Here is a 19,373-nt window from a genome sequence, read left to right as displayed (position 1 = left end):
GGATTTTTAATTTTTTTAAAGTCTTTCATTGTTGGCTCAGTTTTTAATTGACTACATTATTTTGCTTGTTCATATGTGCCAATTTACTATGATTATATTTAGGTGATGAAAAATTGTTGCTTTGCAAGTTAATGGATCCTTTTTTTTTAATTGTTTGGTGGTATCAAGTATTACTTTCAGATTTAAAAAATTATTGACCAGTATTTCTGAAAGGGTTTTTTAAAAAATCCTTCCATGGTTGCATTCAAGTATGCAGTTTTAATTTGGAATGGAGCTTTCAGTATGTTAAAACTAAGCCTCAGTTTCTTGCCTGACTGCAGAAATAAAACAAACATTATGCTACTTTGACAAATCTGCCATTTTGACAAGAGTTGTTCTGCACTCAACTCCCTTGCATAAGTTATTTTGGTTAAATAAAGGGTGAGGGTTATATTTTTGTAGTGTGTCTACTTTTAAAACACTTAAGTGTTAGGGAGATGGAGTGTTCTTAATTCGTGATGGTAAGGTAGGTTACTGGTCCTGAAGTTTTTGATGAGTGCACAAGTATTCTCACAAAATTACTTTTATGGCTAGGAAATCTGACTTCCTAACTATAAAAAATAGTTACAATAACATGTTTTCCTATAGAAATGTAGCTGATTAAAATAAAGTAAGGCTCTTCAGAGTTCAATCTTTGTCCTCCTTAACTTTGCACTTTATACAGTGTCTTGAGTATCTTTCTGGTGACTGAAGTTAATGAGGTTTTTTTCCCCTCTGATTGTTCTTGTCCCTTGATAATTTAAAAAAATGTTGTTTGAGTAAATGCATTGACATGCGTGTGTACAGATTTTATTGCATATAATCAGAGCAATTACATGCATAATCCATAATATAATCTCTAGATTTTTTTCTTTACTTCAGTAGCCCTGAAGAGAGAGCAGTTAACTAGGTTTCATTATGCAGTCTTAGGATGCTGATATACTTTCCCCCCCCAAAACTTGGTTCAAAACTGACTGCAACGGTTGATTTTAAAAAGTTAGCTCATTTTTTATTTAAACATAAAGATGCTTTCAGAGTTCTGCTTTGAAAATTTGCCATCTTTCCCTATTGTGTGATCAAGAGACTTAGCTACCAAATTTATTACTTTTTTAATAATGCAGGTATAGGTTGTTTTTGCCAGTAGTCAAACTGAAAGTGTTAATAAAAAAATAAATATATCCATTGTGCAGCAAACTGAAATGTCTAAATTAAAGTCACTCAAGTTCAGAGTAAATTAAGATGTGCAATTGCAGTGCTTCTTTTAGACACTGCCATATTATGGGCAAAGCCACAGCTCTTCATGCATTAACTTTCTATATTAATGCCATGTGACAATTTTGTGCTGAAGAGACCAAGGCTGTAGCTATGTGGGGAATTTCAACCATTAGTTAGTTCAGGGGTGAGCAAAATGGCAGATCCAACCAACGGCTGGATTCCATTTCCCAGCAACCCCTAGCAGCAGCCCAATGACAGCATGGGGCCAGGGTTTACATGGAGACTGGTCCAGCAGCACTAGCAGGGTACGCAGCTGGGCGGGGAGCTGCTCTGGGGTTGGGATCTTGCAGTGGTGATGGCATGGTCCAGAGTCGGCACAGAACCAAGATCCTCTGCGTGCATGCCCTTGCCCTGGGCCTATGGGCAGCAGATCACAGTTCTGTCCTGGCTCTGGTTCACATTACAACTGCCACAAGATCCCAGTCCTGGAGCAGCGCTGCTGGGGCCGGTCTCCATGGAAACCCTGGCACTGCACTGTCATGATGCTGCCACTACTGGGGTCTCTATGGAAACCAGTGGACAGGGGCTTCTGGAAAATGGAGTCTACCATGGGCCTGATCTGGACTGTGGGCTGGACTTCACCCGTCCCCGAGTTAACCTCTGGTCTAGATCAGTGGTTCTCAACCTTTTTAGACTGTGGACCAGCATACTGAGTACAAAAAAGGGGTTGGCTTTTGGTCCGTGGTATGCCAGTCACTTCTGGACTTCCAGTCCAGCAGCCAACCCTTCGCAGCCTGGCACCAGGCCACGGCCCGGGGGTTGAGAACCTGTGGTCTAGATGTACTGGTACAAACCTCTAGTGTATGGAATAGTTAAAGTGGCTATAAATGGCAGTTGTCACTGGCACAACCTGGGGGCTGCTCGACTTTTGTAAGAGGCTTTTTTACCAGTGTAATGGAGTTCTAGCAACACACCTATTTTGCAGAAAATCCCAGTATGTATCTGGGGGCTTGTCTAAACTAGCATGATTATGCTGTTGGTTGAAATCCCGCTGCGGACAAAGCCAGATATGTGATGATCCAACCTACTTGAATATGTTTGCTAGTATACTTCCAAGTGTTATAAATTTAAACTATACTACACTAATCAAATGAATGCAGCATATTTCTTTTTTGTGTTTACTAACTAGCATAATTTAGTAACTCTAAACCAGTCTCTTGGGTATTGGCGAGATTCTAGCACCTACACATACTCACTAAGGCTGCAGGTGACAGGTTTATTTTTAAAACTGATAATTTGTTAACTTTAATTTTAGTGGGTAGTAATTGCATTTTTGTATATATATATTTTTCTGAATCCATTATCTTTTTTTTTTAAGCTGGTTCTGCTGATTCTTGTATTTTAAATTCTTTTTGTACTACTGTTTTTACTTCTGTAATTCTTTAACAACTTAAAATATAGTTCACTTTATCCATGCTTCAGGCTGAATGACATAAAATTGTACTATTCAGTTGAACTTTTCATAGGGTCCCAGGTACTAGCCTAAATGCTGCAGAGTTCCAGTTTCACAATATTAAATGGTAAAATAAATTTAAAGTTATTTAATTGACCTAGGGTTAGAAAAATCTTAGGAAAAAAAAAGCCACATCAGATTATTAACTCCAGTTTTACAGTCCAAAGCATGAGGCTGAGCTTCCCATCCATTTCTTAACTATATTGCTTACTGGTTAAACATGTTAGTATTTCAGTAACGATATTCTTTTTTCTGTAGCATACATGATCAGATGAATGGAACTTTTCATTTGGACAGGTAGATTCAACTGCCCAAGTAAATATTTTTCTGAATGTTTCTTGATTTGTTTCAACAATGAGATGAACATTTGACACTTAAGGGGCTGTAATTAAGATGAAAGACGGTGTAGTGTTTGTCTGCTTTGCATACTTAAGTCTTACATTTATATGCTACCACCTGGTCATTTGTCCATTCCATCCCATCCTGTCCTGTCCATTCTTCTGTCCCCCACCCTAGGATTCTTCATATGTGCCTGTGTCCACAAGTGCAGCTGGAAATATTTGAGTACCCCTGCTGTAGAGGGAAGGTGAAGGAATAGCACTTCAAATGGACTTTAACTCTTATCCAAAAAGCATTCCCAGTAACATAATGACAACTCAATAGTAAGATGTTTCAGTCAGGAATGACTAATAAGGAAGTCTGTTGCTAATTTTGAGTCAGCACTATTTCCTGTAGCACCCATTTTGATTCTTCTGTCTAGCAATCCTTGATCAAGACCCACCCTGGTTTGTTAAAAACTCTTGAGATCACTGCCTGGGAGGTTATGTGCCTGTAAATAACTTGTTTGTGGGCTTTTTGAAGGACTTCCTCTTCCTTTTAACTAGGGATGAAACAGGTTCCTACACTAGAGAATACAGTAAAATCTGTTTCCATTGTCTAGGACAGCAGTGCGCAACCTTTTTAGGCTGCAGGCTAGGGTGACCCAATTTGTGTTAGACCGTGCTGCAGCTGGTGCTTCTTTCCACAGCAGCAGGAGGAGAGTGCCTCCAGCCCCACATCCATGGACCAGGTCCAGCCTGCAGGCAGTAGGTTGCTTTCCCCTATGTATGAGGATGAACTTAAAGTTCCCTTGACTCGTGTCTCTTGCACCAAAGCCTATCGTTTGCACAATATAACAGGAAAAAGGCAGTCTTATCTCCTTGCTGTGGGGCCGTTTTCATCATCTGAAATATTGTCCAGAAGCAAACCTGGCATTGTGGATATAATGATTCTGTAGTTGATTTTCCATGCTTGGTGTTTTCTTGCCCCTTGAGCCAAGTTGCATAGATCAGGGGTCAGCAAGTTTGTATCTGGCCCACTGAACTGTGGCATTCAGCAGTGGGTACCAGGGGCTTTGGCAGAGGGGAGCTCTCCGCCTGCCTTGTGGCAGTCAGGTGCCTGGGGCTCCAGTGGAGGGAGCTTTCCCTGTGCCGCACTGCAGCTGGGCAGCATAGGCTCTAGCAGAGTGGGACTGCCACTGCATTGCAGCTGGTTGGCAGAGAGAAATCTTGGAGGTGGCTGGGTCCTAGTGCTTGTAGGTTTTAGGCCCAAGGCTCACCCATTCTGGCTCACACTGGGAAACATTGCTGACCTTTGTAGGTAGTTATTAGATATGCTAACACTTTTCTTTCACAGATGGAGGTCCTCTATGTACATGACCTCTGAGTTGAGGCTGTCTAATTTTGATGCGACTGGGGGTCAAGCTCCATGCAAGCTGCACCAGTGGGGCTGAACACCCCTTTTTCTGCAATCGTGTGAGCCATGGACCCCCCCCCCCCCAGCCCCCTTGCTTTGGGTGCCCAGGTGGATGGTGCTGCTTTCCTTGTTGCATAGCAGCGGTAGGTGGCCTTGTTCCTCCTCCTAACTTAGTAGCCACAGGCTCTTCTGCTGTGCCATGTCATGAGCTTCTTCAGCACTGAAAACTATGCCATGCCACAACCTGGGTAGGCACAGAAAGCTGAAATGGGATGGATAGCCTGGAGCTCTTGGCTGTTGCCAAGAGCAGTGAGTAGGAGCTGGGGGAGTGGCGGATTAACTGCTCATAGGCCACTATTCAGACCAGGGGTGGGCAAAATACGGCCCACAGCCTGGATGCGGCCCACTGGGGCATTCTATCCGGCCCGCGAGGCCCCTATAAAATTTAGAAAATTAATACTTACCTGCCCCTGGCTCCTTGTCATGTGGCCCTTGATGGCTTGCCAAAACTTAGTAAGTGGCCCTCTGCCTGAAATAATTGCCCGCCCCTGATTCAGACAGACCTGCTCTGAGCAGTCTTTCCCTTGCTAAGGCACTATAGGAACTTTTCCATAATGCACAGTGCAAACTCAGCATATTAGATTCGTGTAAAAATTATGGATTTTTATTGCTAATCTGGTTTTAACCCTAGGCTGCATCCCATCATTTCTTTTCTCTTTTGCAGATATTTTGCAATACTGACTCTGTAAATGCAAATACCTTCATAAGGAAAAGGAGAGGGTTTTCAGACTTCACTTTGGAAACTTCTCCTGCAAATTTTATTTTTGTGGTGAGCCTAACTTGTACTCACCTTTCCCAGTAGAAAAATAAAACAGGACATTATAGCAATCCTTAAATCTTGATAATAAACGCTTACTTTGGAATATGCATACATCTATATTGTATGTCTTACAAAAATATTGTTTCTATTGAAGCGGCCACTTGGATTTTGTTCATTTGGAATATATATCTGATCCTCATTCTCCTTAAACAAGACTTTAAGTTTTTGACATTGTTCAGTAATTTCTTGGCCAGCTTCACATCCAGAAAATGCAATAAGGTATACAGTGTATTTTAAGCTTGGCAGGAAACAGTATTGCAGTAGTTTTTCTCTGCACCACATTTCTCCTTTATCAATATGAACTTTTTTTTCTTGGCCCCCCGCTCAGTGTTGGTGAGGAAGAAATATAGATTCTTTTAAATTCTATTTGATACATGGAAAATTAAAAGTTTAAATCTCATAAATAGTACATGCCAGCACTTTCTTTTGGGTATTCAGTAGCCTCTTTTTGTGTTGGATCAGACTTGGTATCAAGCCTAACTAGTGATGATAATTAAGATTTTTGTTTTACTGTATTTAAAATTGTATGTTGCGTCTATCATTTTAGTATCGGAAACTGAAATGTGCCATGCTGGGTGCTTAACTTTTTTTTTGGAGTAATTTTTGAGTTTCTTGCCTCTACTTGGATAATTTCTAATCACTTTTAAAGCAAGTTTTCAGAAACTTACTGCTCTAGCTTGTGCATTTTTATAAAATGCCCTGTTCAGTTCTTAGCTGGGTTGTCATTCTAGTTATTGCCTTCTAATGCAATAATTTCTTTAACCTCTCTTCTTTGTGATTGTTGTGTGGGTTTCATAAATTAGTAAGCAAGTGGCTTTTTGAGGCCTCTCTTGGTCCCAAACAAATAGAAAACAACTGGGTGTGCACATTATAGGATTTATTGGCTAATTCTGTACTAGATTAAAGTTGTTTGTATCATTCTGTAGGATTTTGATATCCAATAAAATAGGGTACACGGATAGAGACTTTTGGAGCTGATACAGATATATGATTTTTGGCAGCATATCGGCCAATATTGATTCGATATCTGATATAGCATGGAGAGCCATCTTCAGCTGGTTAGCCTGTTGTGGTGGAAGGGGAGTGGGGAGGAAAGAGGTGTGGGGGGGACAGATCAAGGCCCCCATGGTGAGGGAGGGAGGGGGCTGAGGCAGGTGCTGCCAGGGTGGGACATGAGACAGAGGCGTGGCTCGTGGGTGGGGCGGCTCCTGCTGCTGCTTGCACGCCGGGAGGGTGGGGGGGGCGGGGCATGTGCCCCCAGATCTGCATGGGTTGAGGGGGCGGGCTGGAGCTGGGCTCTTTTTGCTGGGGGCTGGGTTTGGAGCGGGGGCTACAGAGAGGACTGCAGCCACCCCGGATTTTGCCGTAGCTCCCTCCCAGCACCGCCACTGCCACGCGCCCGAGGCAGCCTGGCTCAACCCCCATGTCCTCCTGCGCGCTGGGAAGAGCCGGGGTTGCGCCAGGCATGCAGCAGTGCTGGGAGGGAGCTACGGTGAAATCTGGGGTGGCTGCAGCCCCCTCTGTAGCCCCTGCTCTGAGCCCAGACCCTGGCGAGAAGAGCCCAGCTCTAGCCCACAGCTCCAGCCTACCTGCTTGCCCCACACAGAACTGGGGGCACATGGCCCTCCCTCCTCCCTCCCCCTCTCCCCCCCAAGGGTGCAAGGAGCAACAGGAGCCATTTCCCCCCCACACATACAAGCTGCACCCCTGTCCCATGCCCTGTCCTGGCTGGGCAGCGCCTGCCTATGCCCCCTCCCTCCCTCACCACAGGGGCCTTGATCTACCCCCCTCTCCCCTTCCACCACAACGGACTTACCAGCTGTAGGCAGCTCCCCACGCTGCCAGCGGCTCTGCTCTTCGCTGCTTGAGTGCTGCGCTGCAGCTGTGTGCATACACTGGCATTTATTGGCCAAATTATCAGCCCCATTGGGCCAATTTCTAATGCATCCAATTTTCTGTATATTGGTACCAATCCGATATCAGACCGATGTATTGGTGCACTTCTACAATAAAAAGCTCAGGAACTTAAGTCACGTCTATGCTGATAGGAGCGTAGCTAAGAAGCTGATTTAAATGTTTCCACATAGTCCTTCTAGGACTCGTGTATCATGTTGCAGTAGTGGGAATAAAAATGTATTTTAAAGTGCCATAAACTAAGTATCTTTCTTTGATACAGTTTGAAATTATGCACCTTGAAATTTTTGCATGTGTGAGTAACTCAATCAATTTATTTAAATGGAGAAATGCAACATAATATGACCTGCATTAGCCTTGTGATTAAACTTTACCTTAGGCAGTCAAGCTAAAGTTAAAGTATATGCGAGTAGTTCTTACTAACAATACCATCGACCTTTCTTTTTTAACAACTTCAGTTTTAACGGCTTAGTTTGCTGGATTGGTATGATTTGTGGGCTACTTCATTTCCAATTTCTTTCAACTAGCACAACAAAAAATGACTAAATTCATTTTTTTTTTTTTCAAATGCCAAAGTAAGACTGAACCCTTCTCATGCAATAAACTGAAGGGGATGTTTTACTTCAGGGGAAACAGAATAGGATTTTAGAATAATATATCCATCTTATTTATCTAAAAGCTTTCTCACAAGCTTCTTCAATTTTGCAATAAACCTGACCTTTTTCTTTTAATTGCATGGCATTGTCTTCGTAGCAAATTGTGTGTGTGTGTGTTTTGTCTGTTTAACTATTTACTTATTATGTTGCAGTAATCTATTTTTATTATGTGCCTCAGTTCTGCTTTGGCTTTACAGGTCTGCAAATGTTTCTGTGAATTCAGATTCAAACCATGAAGTAGTATGTGGCGTTTTACTTTAGTTAGCTTTCAGTACTTAGTTCAGTGTTGTCTACATTGCCAGCCTTCTGCTGATAAACAGCAGCTACCCAAATGTGTCCCCATTCTTATGACTTCTGTTGGCTCAGCACAGCTCCACTACAGCGGTTGTGCTGCTGACATTGTGCAAGGTGGACTCTGGAAGGGACCAGCTGTTTTAAAGAGGCCACAGACAGCCAGCAGAAAGCATGGGCACATCTCTAAGCGCTTCTGGCAGCTTCACTGTGGCAACAGAAGCTTTCTGTTGCTTGCAGAACCGTAAAAAGGAAGGGTCTCTTCCATAATGGGGAGTGTGAGTCTGGATACACTAATAGTATTGCCAGTGGAACTTGAGTTCTGCTGGCCAAGCTGTGTAGGATCGACCACACCTAATTCTTGCTATTTGTTTGTGATTCTAAACAGTAGTCTGCAGGAGTGGAAATATAGAAATGGTGTAGCAAAGAAGTGGAGGTAAGTAGCATTGATCTAGTTTTCAAGCCCCTTGAGTGAATTGCAAATAAAGCTTTGAATACTAAATGTATTCTGGATTATTTCTGACTAAGATTGTAGATTGCTGAGTAGATATTCTTTTTTTTTTTTCTTTTAGTACCGCATCTCGTGTTGCTAAAGGAGTAGACCACACAAAAATGAGCCTCCATGGTGCTAGTGGTGGACATGAGAGATCAAGAGACAGACGAAGGTCAAGTGATAGATCACGTGACTCATCCCACGAAAGAGTAGAGTCTCAGCTCACTCCATGCATCAGGAACGTTACTTCACCAACAAGACAGCATCATGGAGGTATGTTGGAGTCTAATGCATGTTTCAAAGATGTAATCCATTAATCTGGTTAACTTTTTATTTACTTTTTCATTGTAGAAGGACAATATGGGGGGGGAGGGGGGGGAGTCTTTAAAAGTGTTGCTAATTGTTTGTTTTAACGCAGGCTTCCCGTACTACCAACATTTCTACTTGGTCCCAAAGGCATGATTTTCTCTCTGTTACCTTTTGGTTTGTCATTCCTATTTTTCATATGAGACTCCAGTATCAGTATGATGCTCTAGTATGGGGTGGCCAGCTTGCGGCATGAGTGCCACAGGCAGCCTCTGCGTGGGGCATGCCAAAGTATCAGGGAAGGGGCAGGCAATGCAGCAGCAGATTAGGCAGGGAGCAAAGGGCAGAAAGCAGAGCAGGAGTTCAGCAGGGAGGACAGAGTAGAGAGCAGAAAATAGGAAGGGGATTGGACTAGCACTGTGTGAGGATTCAGGGCTAACTTGTAACATGCCTGCCACAAAGGTTACCCCCTGCTGCTTTAATTTTCATAATTTCTAGGAAGTTACAATAAGCTATAAAATAATACGTTGCTAGAGCATGGATCTAACTGTTAAAGTTTCTTAAATATTTGAGTGATGGGGGGGCCTGGAAAATGCCCTTTTCTTCTTTTTATTTTTTTTAAAGCCCTTCAGTTTGTTTGAACTCGGGAACTATTCAGTGCTGTTGTGGGGAAGAAGGGAGGAAGTGTGTATAGGGAGGGGGCGGTGTTTAACCAAACACTCTTCAACTTCTCTTTATTAATCATCAGTTTAATGATAAAATGGCAAGGCAGATGTTCATGTTCTTGCAACTTGTGATATTGTGAACAAATCTATATATAATTTATTATTTTGAATATCTTTACTAAACCTTGTTCCTGTTACCTGTAACATCTCTCACCCCATGCCATTCCCTATCTTTTAAATCATTTTTACCACTTGACTCTGGACCCGGATGGATCAGGTTTGGGATGTTGAGTTATTCTCCCCCCCCCCCCTTTTTTTTTTTTTTTTTGTTTAAATATAAAAACTTTTGACTTACAAGAAATCTTATTTAAGACCTGTACTATTACAATCATAGTTCAATATTTTATAAATTTTTAAAAATGTCATTACTGGTAGGGTAGATTTTAATTTTAATTTACAGAACCACTGTAGACAAAACACAGTATTGCAAATTAGATCCCAGTTCTCCAAACACTACTTATTATATAACTTGACTCAGAAATAATCCTATTGATTTAAGATTAGTCTTTAGAATGAAACATGTACAAAAAGTTTTTTGCATCAGGGTACAAAACAGTATTTTTTAGAAGAAGGCTTTTTTTTCCCTTTGTCATTTCAGAAAGAGTTAACAATGTCAGCATTAACAAGGAACAGTAACATTAGCTGTTTACCAGTTTCAAAAGCAGCTCTAAAAATGAGCGTCCTTGTATTTTACTATGTGATATATTTAAAAAACCCGTGTTATTAAACCTCCACATCTTTTAATATGTAGATAAAAGTGCAGATATTTAGCTTGTAGGTAAAGGAACATTATAGGCCAGATCCCAGCCTGAATTCAGAAGTAGAGGTGCACCAATGCATTAGTCCGATATCGGATCAATGCCGATTGTAAAGAAAACTGGCTGTATTGGATATTGGCCCAATGGGGCTGATAATTTGGCTGATAAATGCCTGTGCTGCGTGCAGCCACATCACAGCACTCAGACAATGAAGGGCACAGCCGGCAGCACGGAGAGCTGCCTCCAACTGGTAAGTCCGGTGTGGTAGAAAGGAACGGGGAAGGAAAGGGGCATGAGGGGGAGGGGGGTGCAGATCAATGCCCCCTGAGGTGAGGAAAGGAGGGGGCAGGGCAGGTGTTTCCCAGCGGGGGGCGGTGACTCTTCCCAGCAGGTGGGGTGTTGAGCCAGTGCCGGCTGGCAGCGGTGGCACTGGGAGTGGAGCGGCGGTGAAATTTGGGGTGGATGCAGCATCTTCCCAGTGCCTGCTCAAAGCCCAGCCCCTGCCCCACCCCGTGCAGATCCAGGGGGGCATCCCCCCGTGCCCTCTTGGGGTGCAAGCAGCAGTGGGAGCTGCTCCCCAGCCCCACCTGGGCAGCCCCTGTCCCATCCCTTGCCACGGGGGGTATTGATCTACCCTCCCACGCCCCTTCCTTCCCCCCTCCCCTTCCACCACACTGAACTTACCAGCTGGAGGCAGCCATATCAGAAATCAGGTTGGTATTGGCCGATATGCACCCTTAAATATCGGCTTTTGGTATTGGCCCCCAAAATTTCTATTGGTGCACCCCTATTCAGAAGCTAGTGTTGGTTTTTTTCACACGTGTTTGTGTCTGTGTGCGCTCATGCATGTACTGCAACAGTGCAAGGAATAAGAAAGCAGAGAGAAAAAGATGCAAAGAAAGACAAGTAGTCTTCCCAGAACTGATGCAGAATAGAGCATATGCTGCAGGTGTCCTTTTGAGAACTGCCTCAGTTCTGAAGAGTGTGAATGGCTCTGGCAACTACTATATAGGCTAAGCAATTCAGCAATTATCACTGATTCCTGAAATCATTCAGCACAACAATAAAAAAAACAAACAAAAACTTTCTATACTTACTGGGCTGTATCTAAAAACCTCTTACCAGCTTTTTTAAATACAACATATCTCAGGGGGAAACTTACAGCTTTCCTTCTGCTACCACCACTTTCTCTCTGCTGGTCGTAAGTTCTCCATTTAACTGTAATTTACTGTTTATAAACAAAATCTGATATCATACAGAATTGAGTTGTTTTATCAGTTGAAGCAGAACTGATTACAGCTTTACCAGGAAAAAAGATTGAAATGTAAACTCTGAAATAATTCTAAACCTTGTAGATGAAGCAGTGCTGAATAAAATATATACATGCATAAATATATATACAATCCAAAAAGAAACACCAGCTAGTGTGTCTGGCCTATAATGTCTTCTCCCATACATACTGAATGTTCTCAACTTTTTGAGAAGAATATGTAGTTTCTTTCCAAGTTGCTGGAACAGAGGCTGCCATCTTCAGTAAATAAATACATTAAAATAAAGAAATCTATAATAATTGGAACATTAAATGGAATTATTAGTTGCAGATAGAACACGATTTGGGTGCATTGCCAAATAGGTAACTTGAGTTTTTTCATTCATCTTTTTGTCTTTGACATAAGATAACCTAGGACTCTGCCTTTGCCCTTGCTTTTGATTTTCATTGTCTATTTTAGATCGTGAAAAGGATCACAGTTCGTCTCGACCAAGCAGTCCTCGCCCTCAGAAAACCTCCCCAAATGGTTCCAGTGTTGGGAATAGCAGTAGAAACAGTAGCCAGTCAAGTTCAGATGGGAGCTGCAAGATTGGTGGGGAAATGGTATTTGTATATGAGAATGGAAAAGAGGGAGCTCGGAATGTACGGACCTCTGAACGAGTAACGCTTATAGTGGACAACACGAGATTTGTTGTAGACCCTTCCATCTTTACTGCGCAGCCTAATACAATGTTGGGCAGGTTGGTCCCATTTTTATTTTATAATTACGGAATAGCATGTTCGAAATAACATTTCCTTGAAGCTATTTGAATTGCTTTAAAAAAAAGAAAATTAAGCTTTTCCTAAATGCCCGTGTGCTCAGTTGTTTTATATCAGTGGTGCTCAGTCTTTTTGGCTGGTTGACTGGATGGCTAGTGCCCAGTCTGTCTGCAGCCTGGATCCAGCTGGTGGTCCTGATCCAGTATCTGGGGCAGTTGCAGTGGGACCCCATCCAGCCATGCGGAGCAGTGGGAGAGCATAGGGGGCATGGCCCAGTCCCAGTCCTGAGCCAGCTGAGGGGAGAGAGCCCCGATCTAACTGCAAGGGTGGGGAGGAGGGCCGTGGTCTAGCCCGGCCAGGCCCCAACCTGCTGTGCAGGGCTTGGGGATTTTGGAATTTGGCAGGCGCCGTATTGAATGTAACAGCTCCCGTGCTGCCAAATTTCTCAACTTGTGGGGAGCCCCGCGGGCCAGATTCTAAGGCTCCGCAGACTGCATTTGGTCTGTGAGCTGGAGGTTGAGCACCCCATTTTATATCTGTTTACCTTTCAAATACAAAAAAGCAACGCAACTGAATTTTATTCCAGTGGCTGCATGTGATTTTTATGACCAAATTAGTAACAATTTAAATTTATAGGGAGAAACTTGTGAAATGGAACTGTTGCTAATAAACTATCCAAGCAAAAGCTCAGTATTCATTTATAAATTGGAAGCATTGTTGTAGTACTCATATTTTTTATGGCTGTTTCCAAAATCAGCACAAGACTTTCCAACTAGCTCTGAATTGAAGCAGCTAGTATAAGGGATTAGCTGGACAATTTCTGTGTCTTTCCTTTCATAGCACAAAACAAGGAGCATAACCAGTGTTTAGAATACAATGAAAGAAATCTTTTTAGGAAAATATGGATTATCTTGTTCCAGTTGCCAAATCCTAAAGATAATGAAAGCCATTACATTCTTGTCCTTGGAAACAGTTTTCTCTTTCTGTAAGCCTGAGTGGTGATGTCCTTGCAATAAGAGCTGTTATCAGTGTCAGCAAAAAGCTGGCATCCTTAAGTATGTTGCAGATAGTTGAATGACTTTCATATTCTGGGTATGGGTTTTAAATTTAGTAAGAAAAGACCCTGTGGCTCATTCAGTGTAGCTCCGGGTAGTCCCTCACGTTTCCTGTATAAATGGTGGGCCATTTACTGTGGTGGTAAGTGGCACGTGTCCATGTTAAAGCACCTTGTTTTGTGTGCTGACAGAGCAGCGGTGCCAGTCTCTCGTTGAGTCTTGAGGTGTGCTCATGTGAGATTTAATTGTCTGTTAGCACAGGTCCTAGGTGTCATAACTTAAGTATGTGCAGGTGGCAGTGCCTACTGAGCTGTAGGGTTGGGTTTTTTTTCCCCTCAGTTCTACCAATCTTGGGTTTCGGTTTAAATTGCCTGTCTGAGAAGTAGTAGTAACTGGATTGTCCTTTTGTGAAAACAGGAGGGAGAATCTTGCCCGATGTTCCATATTCCATCTTTGGCTTCCTTTCTTCTTAGGAAAAAATGAGGTGATGTCATAAATGAAAGGAATGTGCTTGATGTCTTTGTGCATGTTAACAGAAATTGCATATCCATGTAAAGCAACATAACAGAATAGTTGCCCTTGACACTGACTTAAAGTACGGATATACAGTGAGTGACACAGTAGAATTTTCCCATTGGCAAACACTGTTAAATGAATTCATCTATCCTCAGGGACTGGTCAAAAGAACAAGCTTATTCTAAATTTCTGCAGGTTCAAAACTAGGTTAATAAAACCTATGGAAGTAGTGGTTTAAAAATAACTTTATTTTAAAGCTGCTTCTTGTCTGTAATAGCATATGAGGCACTGAGTAAAACTTTCAGGTTCCAGGCATGGGCTTTTTTTACCCATTTACTTGAAACTGAAAGAATGAGCAGAGCTTAAGTAGAAAGTGTCTACTAGGCTTTGCCTCAAGCCTAGTAGACAATGAGCTTTTCTCTTTCATAATCCTAAAATTGACTTCCTTTTTTAAAAGGGCATTTATATAAAAGTTCCACTTCACTCACTGAACTAGTTCTACCCCTTGTTAATACAAAAGTTATTTGGAATCAGTGTTTACTGTGTACATGTACATCTAGAAGGAACACTGACAACTGGGTGCTTTCTTAAAGCAAAATATAAAAGCTAGATCATAGTGCTGTGGTAAATAAAGTAGATGTGCACTGATATCTCAGTTGCATATCAGATCAGCAGTGATAAAAGGAAAATTAACATTATTTGCTATCAGCTTTTTTTTTTAATGTCACTGATTGAATGCCATGTGCTTGTGCATAGCTGCATGCATGCACATGGCCAGGAATGCAGCCTGTCAAGTTGGAGAGCAGCACCCTTCAGGTAAGTTGGTGGAGGGGAAGGGGTGTGTGTGTGTGTGTGTGTGGGGGGGGGGGTGTAGATCAAGGCCCTCACGGTGAGAGAGGGAGTGTGGGGCAGGGGCAGGTGCTGCCCAGCCGGGGCAGGTGCTGCCCAGCCAGGGCAGTAAATGGGACCCCCCCACCCAGGGCTGAGAGCAGGATAGAGCGCACGTGGCTCTATCCTGCTCCTGGTTCTGGGTGGGGGGGTCCCATTTACTGCCCTGGCTGGGCAGTGCTTATTGCTGCCTTGCTCCCTCCCTCCCAATGGGGGCCTCAATCTGTCCCCCCTCCCCCCCCCCCCCACACCCTTTCCCCTCCTTAGACTTACCTGCAGGGCGCTGCCAGGCTGCATTCCTGTAAATCGGCTTTCAGATTGGTATCAGCTGATATGCCTGGTGAATAATTTGTTATCAGTATCAGCCAAGAAAATCTTTATTGGTGCATCCCTAGTGTAAAAAAAAAAAAAAAAAATTAAAAAATGTATGCTTTCAGGCCTTTCTGTAAAAGAATACAACTTTTCATCCCAAAGGTAGAATGTCAAATTGTGGATATGGTTTCTTTAAAAAGCATAAAATAGTTTGAACCTTAAACTATTGAAACCCAGAGAGGTAAGATTGAGGCCTACCTATTAGTCTTCTCTGTCTAGTCTCCTCTGTCTGTAGGATGCACAGGGACACTTGACACTCAAAGTGTGTATTTTCTCTCTCAAATGGTATCTGACTTTCGTTAGATATTCAGATGCGTTGAGTTTTGTGTGTGTGTGTGGCTTTGCAGCAGAGACTTCTGCTTATGCCACATCACTATAATATTTGCAGGTTCATTCATTTGTAATCACCAGCGCTAACTACAGTTTGTACAGTCTCAATAAGCTGTGGCAGAGGCAAATCCTTTCATTGTGGAAGCCCATGTACCCCTTATGGGGGAAAACACATACAGGAATTGAGCAGAAATGCAATGAGAAATGGACCAAGAAAGAAATGAGGGAAGGAAGATACAAGCCAAGGGGAGACGAGGAGAGGCGCAGTTAGAAGGAGTATAATGGTAGTGATTGAGTGGCATTCCTGGGCACCTCTGCTCCCAGGCAAGGTCTGCTACGGAGGCCAGGCATGCGGTCTTTAGAAGAGTGCAGGCCTCTTGCTCCTGCAATGGAGCAGAAGCAGTTTTCAAGGTAGCAACTCTGTGGGTTCGTCGAGGGGCTGCATGCTGTCCTTTTCAGCTGGAGGAAGTTAGTGTTGGGACTTAAAGCACTGAAAGAGGAAATTTGGGATATTTTATAGGGTGAGGAATAGATGAATGAACAAATCTGAATAAAATGTGAGGGGCTGGAGATATAGACACAGACTAGAAATGAGTTGAATTGCTTAATTTTGGAGGGAAGATGAATGTTGTCTAGGACTCTATCTACTTTTAAAATTTTACCTTTTTAAACAGGTAGGTGGATGGCATTTGAGGTGCCAGGTGTTTGGTCTAATCCTCTTGTTAACAGAAAAAGCATCTCCCAAGTCTTTGATTTTTTTTTTTTCTTCTCCACTGAAGTCTTTCAGGGCTGTTTGTGTCACTCTATCACTTTTTTTCTTTTAACCTTGTTTTCAAGCAGATTTTCTTTTAAAAGATATAGGTGAGAATAGCCAAGGTAAATATATGTTTAGACACCCATTCTTCCAAGGAATTGAATGAAATGTTTCTGTTCTAAACCGTAAATGGGAGCATTCCCAGCTTGTGTAGCATGGAAGAATGGAGATTGCCTTTTCTTCCTGAGCCCTACTACCTAGAAACAGTTTAACTTAGAGTCTGCATTTGCAGTGGAGGGGTTCCCCAGTGGTCTTAGCTCAGACTTAACTGAAGAGAATGCATCTGTAAAACCTTATTTATAGCTTATTTATAACTTATGAAACAGATCATAAATCTCTGTCAAGTCATTTGTAGTTTTATCATATCCAAAGTTTCTTGGAAATCTGAAATGAGTTTTAATCGTCATTTCCTGAACAGGATGTTTGGATCTGGCAGAGAACATAACTTCACACGTCCTAATGAAAAGGGAGAGTATGAAGTAGCTGAAGGAATTGGCTCCACTGTGTTTCGTGCTATTCTGGTAAACTTTTATTTCAGATAGCAGGGATGATGTGTGTACGACTTTACCTCCTGTTGGTTTAGATTTCTTGATTCCCCAAAATTAGAAAAGTTGAACACTTGAGATTGGGGGGTGGAGTTTACGCAGCTATAGAACACAAATTGGACAGCTTTTGGTGGTAATGTTTCTCTTTGCTTGTTGTGCATCACTTTGTCTCAAACATAAGATTGTCAAAATATTAACTTTGTCAGAGGCTACCCCCCATATATTTAAATACAGTTCTTCTATCTGTAGGTATTGGGGTTTAGTGCAATCTCAACAATCAAAGAACCTGGAAGATTTTTAAACCTCCATTTTTGGGGGGCAAAAATTATTCAAAATACCATCTGTCTGTCTTACCAGCTCTCATTCTTGTTTCTTTTGCAGCAGAGTACACTTATTAACATAACTTATTGTAAAAAAAAATTCTCCAGGTGGCATATGTCCTGGCAGAAAATAGCATAATTCACTCTTTAAAGAGAATTAGGCCCCTCTAACTATTGCAGTGTGGCTCATCTGCTGTTCTGCCTTGCTGGCTGAGCTGTGTTGCAGCAGAAACTGAATGATGTGTAAATAATAAACAGTATACATTTAATTTATACTTAAATGGTAAGTGCTAATAATAAAAGCCTAAAATGTCTAAAATACTTAAGCCTAAAATACTTAATCTAATTACCCTTTTACTGTGAAAGCTTGGTAAATCCGAGGATAAATATGTTTTAATGTCTAATCATATATGTAGTTCAGTCTCTATTCTTTGGAAGGGGAGGGAGAGGGAACATAAAGTTTATTGATATGAAAGGGTCCTGTAATAAGGAATTAATTGTTTTTTATTAGTAGTTGTTTTGCTTCAATAATTTATATATAAATTTTTGTTATAAGGATTACTACAAAACTGGGGTAATACGTTGTCCCAATGGAATATCTATTCCCGAATTAAGAGAAGCATGTGACTACCTGTGTATCTCCTTTGAATACAGTACTATCAAATGTAGAGATCTCAGTAAGTATGGATTCTTTGAAAACAGAATGGTAGTGAACAGATGTTAACATAAATCTAGGGTTTTTTTTTTTAAAGTTTCTGATATTACAGTAAAATAATACTAGAATATAATCTGGAATGTATAAACTGTTGTGGGAATAAGATCCATCTTTTCTTCCCATCTCCCCATGTACCAGAGCAGCTCATCTTTTCAATCAAGAGTCATTAAAAATTAAGCCCTTCCTTGTTCACTATTTCCCTGTGTAAAATTGAGAAATAGTAGCAGCTGGTTGACAGCACAAATCTTTCTGGGAACAAAGTCAAGAAGTGGTGTATACATAAAGCTCTCCACATGTGTTACTTAATTAGAAATTAAGAGAGAGAAGCTATAATGATAGCAGAAGCACAGTCTTGCTTTTGCTGGCACAGCTGTTTTGGTCATAAATTGCACGTTATTGCATCTTAGGTATGTCAGCAGAATTATTTCCAGTACTCCTAAACTTATTACTGGAATAAAATTCAAAATAATGTCCCATGTAAAGGGCTGGTGCTCACAAGTGTGAACTCTGTGGAAAGGGTGTATACAGCCACCTATGATACTGCCCAATGAGTTTCTTGATGGTGTAACATCACTTGCTATGCCCTTAGCAGAAAGAGTAACATCTGAGGTTTAGGATGCTTTCTTTTGAACTTTAGAATTGAGATTCACTGTCTGTACTCATTGGTTCAAATACTTTTTATAAATAATTACAATATTAATGATTTTCAAGATCAGATTTATCCCTATACAACACTGAAATAATCAAATTATTGTATATGACAGGGATAGCAAACTGCAAGAGTCCTCCTAACACAGACTTTTGACACACTTTCTTGGTAGTCATTAAACTGAAAGGTGGTTCTGATTTTGCTCATAATAAAGCACCAAACACAATGTCTTAGCTGATTTTTTTTTTTCTGTTCCATTTTTAATTCCAGCCAAACCTTCTTTAGCAAGCTTCCAAATAATAAAATCTTCTTGGGGTTTGATTTTTTTTTTTTAGGTGCTCTTATGCATGAATTATCAAATGATGGGGCTCGCAAACAGTTTGAGTTTTACTTGGAAGAAATGATTCTCCCACTAATGGTAGCCAGTGCCCAGAGTGGTGAGAGAGAGTGTCACATTGTGGTGCTTACAGATGATGATGTGGTAGACTGGGATGAAGAGTATCCTCCACAGATGGGAGAAGAATATTCACAAAGTAAGTCTGACTTTATGCTTAGCACTGAATTTAACTATAAGGGCCTCTACCAAAGTACTGTCACATGTGCTTTAATGCTGCATCAGTATTAAGCACAAGCACTA

The 19,373-nt window shown here is 41.7% G+C and overlaps 1 protein-coding gene across 3 annotated transcripts in view; it reads left to right on the top strand.

The window, feature by feature from the left end:
- BTBD10 (BTB domain containing 10) overlaps nucleotides 1-19,373 on the top strand; it is a 39,041-nt gene that overhangs the window by 15,334 nt on the left and 4,334 nt on the right. For all 3 annotated transcript variants that reach the window (XM_014602274.3, XM_014602272.3, XM_014602271.3), the window contains 5 exons: nucleotides 8,794-8,987; nucleotides 12,234-12,513; nucleotides 16,926-17,028; nucleotides 17,929-18,049; nucleotides 19,072-19,269. In XM_014602274.3, coding sequence (XP_014457760.2) covers nucleotides 8,834-8,987; nucleotides 12,234-12,513; nucleotides 16,926-17,028; nucleotides 17,929-18,049; nucleotides 19,072-19,269 — 856 coding nt within the window. In that variant the 5' untranslated portion in view covers nucleotides 8,794-8,833. The remainder of the gene's footprint in view (nucleotides 1-8,793; nucleotides 8,988-12,233; nucleotides 12,514-16,925; nucleotides 17,029-17,928; nucleotides 18,050-19,071; nucleotides 19,270-19,373) is intronic.

The sequence above is a fragment of the Alligator mississippiensis genome, chromosome 2, assembly GCF_030867095.1.
Source record: "Alligator mississippiensis isolate rAllMis1 chromosome 2, rAllMis1, whole genome shotgun sequence".
NCBI classification, from domain to species: domain Eukaryota; kingdom Metazoa; phylum Chordata; order Crocodylia; family Alligatoridae; genus Alligator; species Alligator mississippiensis.
Note: the sequence above shows the minus strand (reverse complement) of the source record. Positions and strands in the feature narration are given on the sequence as shown.